Source organism: Macrobrachium nipponense, chromosome 48 (genome assembly GCF_015104395.2).
Source record: "Macrobrachium nipponense isolate FS-2020 chromosome 48, ASM1510439v2, whole genome shotgun sequence".
Taxonomy (NCBI): domain Eukaryota; kingdom Metazoa; phylum Arthropoda; class Malacostraca; order Decapoda; family Palaemonidae; genus Macrobrachium; species Macrobrachium nipponense.
This window is the reverse complement of record NC_087223.1, coordinates 8,385,419-8,392,435: the sequence shown is the minus strand read 5'-3', so window position 1 is coordinate 8,392,435 and position 7,017 is coordinate 8,385,419. Positions and strand designations below refer to the sequence as shown.

Genomic DNA, 7,017 nt, shown 5'->3' with positions numbered 1-7,017 from the left:
TAAGAATTTCTATTAAAGATATAAAGTCATATTGTAAGTCTGCAAGAAATTGGTGGATGGTGTAAAATGTAGTGACAGTTCTAACCAAGATGGTAGTGATTCTCATTTCTGGGTCTCTGAAGCACAATGTCAGACACTAACAAAAACATGGTTCTCATTTCCAGACACCTAGATTAGTGGTTCTCATCACTGGCACTTCATCTCTCCCCTTTTAGACAGATACAATGATTTTCTTTATTCGTGTGACTAAATTGTGGTATATTCTTTCTGAAGGTAGGTTTTGCTCGGAGTGATAATCACACCGAGCGAAACCTACCTTAATCAAGGAGCTGAATTGTTGATGTTCAAACTTAGTCAAAGGCTGCTCTTGTCTTACTCGTTCAATAGGATTTTTCAGTGTTCTTATTGGTCTTATTTATTTTTCTTTGCTCGTTCTCTCTCTCTCTCTTATAGTATATTCTTCTCCATAAGGGGGTACTGCCCTTAGCATACCCCAATCAGTGCACTGTAGGCATTACTGACGGTTCTTTGCAGCATCCTTTTGGCCAGTAGCGGCAACCCACTTCACTCCTTTTCAATAGACCTCTGTTCTCATGCTCTTTCTTCCATCTTACTTTCCGTCCCCTGCCAGCAATTGTTTCAACGCTATTTTCGGGCACTGAATGGCCTCACAGGTCCCAGCGCTTGATCTTTAGCCTAAATTTTACATCTTAGTTCCAATAATAGTTTATTTTTATCTCTCTGTACATCCACGCTGTTTCCTATTTTGGGGTCTCAGGGCCTGTCACATCCTGTGTGTGTGTGTGTGTGTGTGTGTGTGTGTGGGCGTATGCATATGTAAGTAATATGTAAATAAAGGTTACTTACCTTCAAACCTGAGATAATCTAGTATTCAGCTTCAGATGTGTAAGTAGTTCTCAGCTACTTGATATATTTAGTCTCTTATAGTCAGACTTTAAAGCATCTCATTTCTGGCAATTCATCTCCTGTCAGACTCGGATATAGTGAATATCTCTCAGTTTCTTTGTTTACTTTCAGATTCTGGACACAGTGCTCCATTACTGCTTTTCTCATGGCTTCACAGAAACAATCACAAGTGTATGGCATTGAAGAAAAGAATCTGATACGACTTGGCTGTATTCACAGGAAAGTGACGACTCGAGTCCTATTATTTGTGTTTCAGAATGGTTCCCCTGGTAGATCCAGTTACTCTTCATTGCTAGACTACTACAAAGCTGAGGGAATTCTGGGTTTTGCGAAAGGTCTCACTACTGTCCAGAAGGAAAAGATCAAGAATGACCGTGATGGGGAGTCATTCGATATTACGCTGTTGTACAAATGCCTTCGCAATGGGAGCCATGGCCTTGCCAAGGACTGTGAGAACTGGAAAGCACAGGACAAAGAAATAGCTGGCATAGAATCTCTCATAACCATTGTCAAAAATAAAAGGAATGATCTTGCTCATGATGACCACTCACCCCTCACAAACAAGAACCTCACTGAGGAAGCAAAAGAGATTCAAGACATCTTGACTAGGATTCTGAAATTTAGTGGGCAGATTTACAGTCTTAAACCAGGCATAGTTGAACATGAGATTGATGATGTGGAATCTGAAATTCTGAGGTATCTTTTTGGTGAGTTTGAACCAAGTACATTTGAAGACTACAAGAAGGAGATGCTCTTTGAAGCCCTGTCAGACATAGTCAACGAAGAAGGAGTGAAGGAAGTGCATCAGCAATATGACATGGCTTATGAAAGTGAAGTAAGTAATGTGAACCACTTAGTTGAGGTCAAACTCCCTTTAAAGGAAGTTTATACAGAGATGAAACTTAAAGAAGACTTGCCATCTGGACAAGAGGTCAGTGTTTCATATGAGGATATTTTGTGCGACCAGAGTTCTAAGAAAAAAAATGGTATCGTTGTAATAGATGGTGCAGCTGGGGTTGGGAAAACAACGCTGACAAAGAAGATTGTATGTGATTGGAAATTAAAGGAGGGTAACATGAAAGACCTTGACACTTATGATCTCTTGCTGAAAGCTGAGTGCAGGAACTCAGCCATAAAGTCATTCAATGATTTACTATATCACCTTATGCCAAGGGTTTCCAAAATATTCAAACCTGGTGATCTGAAAAGGGTGGTACTTGCTCAGAAGGTACTCATCATACTGGATGGCCTGGATGAACTGAATAAGTCTTCAGCTAATTTACTTGGGGAAATTCTCGACCTTAAGACACATTTTGGAATAACATTGCTGATTACAACCAGACCTGAGAAACTAACTTATTTGCACCAAAGAGTGAATTCCCACAACTTGAAGCATATCCAGCTTTTGGGAATTCCTCTGGAAAGGAGGGATGATTTTGCCATCAAATACCACAGTCAGATTGCTAAGATATATCCACATGCACAAGATGTACAAGGCCTACTCAGCTATCTGAAAAGAACTGAACATCGTTTAGCTGACTTATGGAGGCTGCCATATAACCTTTCTCTGCTGAACATATTATGGGCTTATGACTACATGAATGTCTTCAAAATTAGTACTGCCCCTGAGCTGTATGGAGAGATTCTCAGATTGTACAAAAACAAACTGAAAGAAAGACTGCAAGTCAGTTCACCAGCTGATGAGTCTGTGTTGCACAGAAAGATTGATTACTTCTTGCATGCTTTAAGTAAAGAATCCCTAAGAGGACTAATTGATGATCATATTACCCTGCCACAAGAAACCTATAAAAGACTGGAGGAAGTTTGCAGAAATATACAAGTTCCCATTGAAGAAATGATTAGTGCATTCCTTAAGCGTGTTCATAGCAAAGATGTGATATACACATTTCCACACAAAGGTCTCCAAGATTTTCTCGCAGCTTTGTACATTTTTCTTGAAATATCTGGGGAGGATCATGGACATGACATAGAACATATAATGGAAGGTGTAACTTCATATCTTATTCAGAAGAGAGTTTCACCTAGAGTGAGTCATATCATTGTGGAATCGGTAAAAGAAAAATTAACAAATAAGAACACGATCAAAAGAAAGAGTCTTAAAACAGATGTTAATTCAATGCTACAGTCATTTGTACGCCGCGAAACAAGCGTCATTTGGAATTTGTTAGAAGAAATTCATGGCTCCTCTCAATTTGAATTAGCAAAATTTGAAAACATTTTATTTTGCCTAATAGGAATGTTCTACTCCGAAAAGGCTCAAATTGCTAAAGAAGTGAAACTAGAAGCTTTGGAACTCCTCCAGTCAACTGGAATGAGCGACAGAGATTCGTGGATCAAAATGCTTAACTCTGTTAGGTGTGATGAGTTCACTGCTGCCTTCATCAGTAAGCAGCAAAAGATTTTCAGTGGAAACATTCAGATAACAGATTCATCAGTGTCTGCCTACATTGCTCTCTTGAAATCTTTAAAGCGCCCTTTCAAGGAGGCCAGGACAGTGAAGATTGACATTGCCATTGAGGGAGAGCTCATGGGAGCTCATGAATTACTCTCCTTAATCAGTTCATTCCAAATGACAATTAAGAGATTACTCATCACTCAGAGAAATTACAAAGAATACACTGACATGTTGAAGAATCTCACATCACCCCTGAAAGATGAAGGCAAACTAGAAGTTGATATCAGTGTCGACGAAGACTTGTGGAACATCAGGGAACTACTAACTGAAATAAAACAACGACACTTTAAAGTTAGAAGGCTAAAAGTGCACGATCTTGTGGTTAGCGATTCCAATGTTGTGGAGTACGTTCAAATGCTGAAGTGCCTTCCACAATTGTCTCCAGATACTAATCATAATATTGCCAGTATTGATATCATTGGTAATTCGATCAAAGCTGATAAGCTCCTAGAACTCCTGGTGCGTCACCACTTCACAGTGAGGAAACTGCTGATTAATGACAATAATTATAGAAATGTTATCAACTTGTTTGGAAAGGAGACAGTGATTTTAAAAGATAAAGAAAAGCTAGAAATAACTTTAAACGTAGATGAAGATTTACGGAAGCTCACTGCACTTATGAGGATCATCAAGAAAAACCAATTTCAAGTCAGACTATTTAAAGTCAGGGATTTTACTTTAGATGACACAAACTTTAGTGAATACATTTCAGCCTTGCAGGGTATGCCAGTGCCTTCAAACCAGGCAAATGAAACATGTATCGATATTGGCATTTGTGGAAACTTAACAACAGGCACTAGAGATTTACTAACCTTGATAAATCTCAATGGATTCATAGTTAGACGATTTTTGATAACTAAACATAATTTCATGGCCTACACAAAAATGTTAGAAGGAATGGATGCAACCTTCAAGGCAGCAAATAATGTAGAAATGCATTTAATTATTGATGAAGATATTTCTACCATCAGCAGATTGATAACAGAGATAGTGAAGAAAGGCTTTCATATAAATACATTCCATGTAAGAGATTTTGAAATAAATGATTCTAGTATTACTTTGTGCCTCTTGATCCTGAGATCTTTGTCTCCGCAATGCAGAAAAAATGATAAGTTAAGTGTCAACATAGCCATCAAGGATGGTTCAAGAATCAGTAATGACTTGCTTACGCTTATCAGCATTCATGAAATTAATTTGGAGAGCATTTTAATAATAGACTCAAACTTTGAGAGGTATGTTCATTTACTGGAACAACTTTTGAGACCCTTGCAAAATACCAGCAATGTAAATGTTGATATACAGTTAACAGCCAGTCTCTTAGATATAAAGGAGCTTCTGAGATGGATCAAATTTCATAGGTTTCGCTTGAGAAAATTCAGTGTTGAAAAGGGAGAGATGCTAATAACCACTCAAAATGCAGAATATTATCTCTTGGCACTGAAGTACCTGCCAAAGCTGGAGGAAAAGGCCTATGAAGGGGAGGTTTCTGTGTACATAGATAAGATGACTCCAGGAACTAACTTCATCCTTCAAGAACTAGCAAGAAATGAATTCACGGTTTTCCTAGATCTATACCACGACTTCAAGAACCCTATTGCTCCAACAGCATCTACTGACATGCTAAACATTGTTTTTAGAAAGTAAGGAAATCCTCCATTGTAATGATTTTTACTATATTACAATAGTATACCTTTCCTTGGTATGAATTCTGATTTGTTCTTATGTCAATATCACAGAATTATGAACACAGAGACAGGAGGTAAATCTAATGTGAGGCCTAAGACTTACACTTCCAGGTTAGAGTGGCAAGATTAGGTTAGGCAGGTTAGGTTATCTATCCTGTATTCTCTATTTGGTGGAAGTGAAGTTATAATTGGTGATTTAAGCCCACGCACTCTAACCTTTTCGACCTCTCAGTTTATCAGTCTCGCTGTCACAATCAAATCTCATCCTACCCCTTCTCAGCTATAGTTATTAATCCGACCACTATACTTCTCACAGGAAAGTGTTATGATTGCCCCAGATAACTTGCACATCTTACTCAGCGAAAGGACCTCACTTAACTTGGTCATTCCCTTTGTCACAAAATGACATTGTCACGCCACAGCCTCTTGCTTGAAGCTCTTCAACTTTTTCACTTCCCCCCTTTGCTTCCCCCACAATTTTATGTTTATACTGTGTTGGCTAATCTACAGGAAATGAAACATTGAATATGATATAGATGGCTGTTGTCCCTACGAAAAAGCTGGTATTTGTTAAGGTAATGGTTTTACTTATATATATATCTATATATATATATATATATATATATATATATATATATATATATATATATATATATATATATATATATAATGTAACTGATCACGAAAATTTGGATTGAGATGAATATATTAAAATGTTGATGAACATCAGAGCAAAAAACTATCACATTTCTAGCTGTTTACACACCTACACAAAGGGCTCATCAGGAATGAGTGGACATTGCATAGAATCAAAAGAAATGCAATTCATTCACCAATTCTGTTAACCTGCACTCCATCCCCGACAGGTGTCGAGTACAGAAGTATGTTGGGAGAATGTCAGGTGACCTGAGGCTTCCTCAGTCTCTGAAGATATTGTGGGCAAGTGTTTCTGATGCTTCAGCCTACATTCAACTCCAGAACTTTCTCAAGGATCACCATCTTTCAAATTCGTTGTGTGAGTGCGATAATCTATCTCTTTACCTACATGGTGTATTCATATATGAAGTTCTGCAAAGTGTAATGAATGTATTCTCCCCTTCGATTTTCTCTTCCTTCAGGTGTCTGTGCGAGCCTTAATTTGAACCCAGAGGAAATGACGCAATCATCAGGCTTCTACATGAGGAACACTTTATGCCTCTACATCCCTGGGGTGACCTCTGAGGAGGATGCTCTGAGAGCTTCTGAAATTGCCATGAAGTTTATGTCCTTCACAAGATGCCAGTATGTAGTTATTGGGTTAATTTAGCTACCAACTCCAGAGGTGATACAACAAATGACCAAAAATATTGGGTTCTATCATAACTGCTTTGCCAAGACCTTTTGTTCTCTTGGATTTGTTGTTCTTTTACGATTTCTTTTCATATGTGATTAGAATAATGATAACATGCAGTGCATGTTCATTTTTCCTATGTACAACAATGATATTCATTGAGTAACATACTCAATCTAGACCCGACTCCTTACAGCATGGGGTTAGCCTCCTATAAGTTCACACAAAGAAGAAACCTTTATACAAGCTAAACTGGTACTTAACATCCCTTGGTCCAACACTCATTGTCTCGGCCTTTTCTGTACTACCACCATCTCGAAGGACGTGCAATGACCTCAGTTATCAGGCTAACTCTCCTTCTACCTCCCAACAGAAAGCTTGACTATCTCCTGTTCCCACGGATGAACCTGACACAAGACAAAGAGGTCGACTGCTTCGTATCGAGTATGAAACTGCTAAGAGTTATGCAACCTATCGTTCTGCCTAAGTCACAAAAATTCTTTTTTAAATTTCTAAATCTCAGCGTTAAATGGTAAGTACCTCTATCTCACTAGCATTATTGCTATAACAAACAAACAGATGTGTTTTTGACTCTTACT

The 7,017-nt window shown here is 38.2% G+C and overlaps 1 protein-coding gene across 1 annotated transcript in view; it reads left to right on the top strand.

The window, feature by feature from the left end:
* Positions 1–7,017, top strand: part of LOC135205031 (uncharacterized) — a 59,546-nt gene that overhangs the window by 50,400 nt on the left and 2,129 nt on the right. The window contains exons 2-5 of the mRNA XM_064235292.1: positions 1,039–5,043; positions 5,955–6,103; positions 6,207–6,369; positions 6,792–6,950. Of these exons, the coding sequence (XP_064091362.1) occupies positions 1,073–5,043; positions 5,955–6,103; positions 6,207–6,369; positions 6,792–6,950 (4,442 nt within the window). The 5' untranslated portion in view covers positions 1,039–1,072. The remainder of the gene's footprint in view (positions 1–1,038; positions 5,044–5,954; positions 6,104–6,206; positions 6,370–6,791; positions 6,951–7,017) is intronic.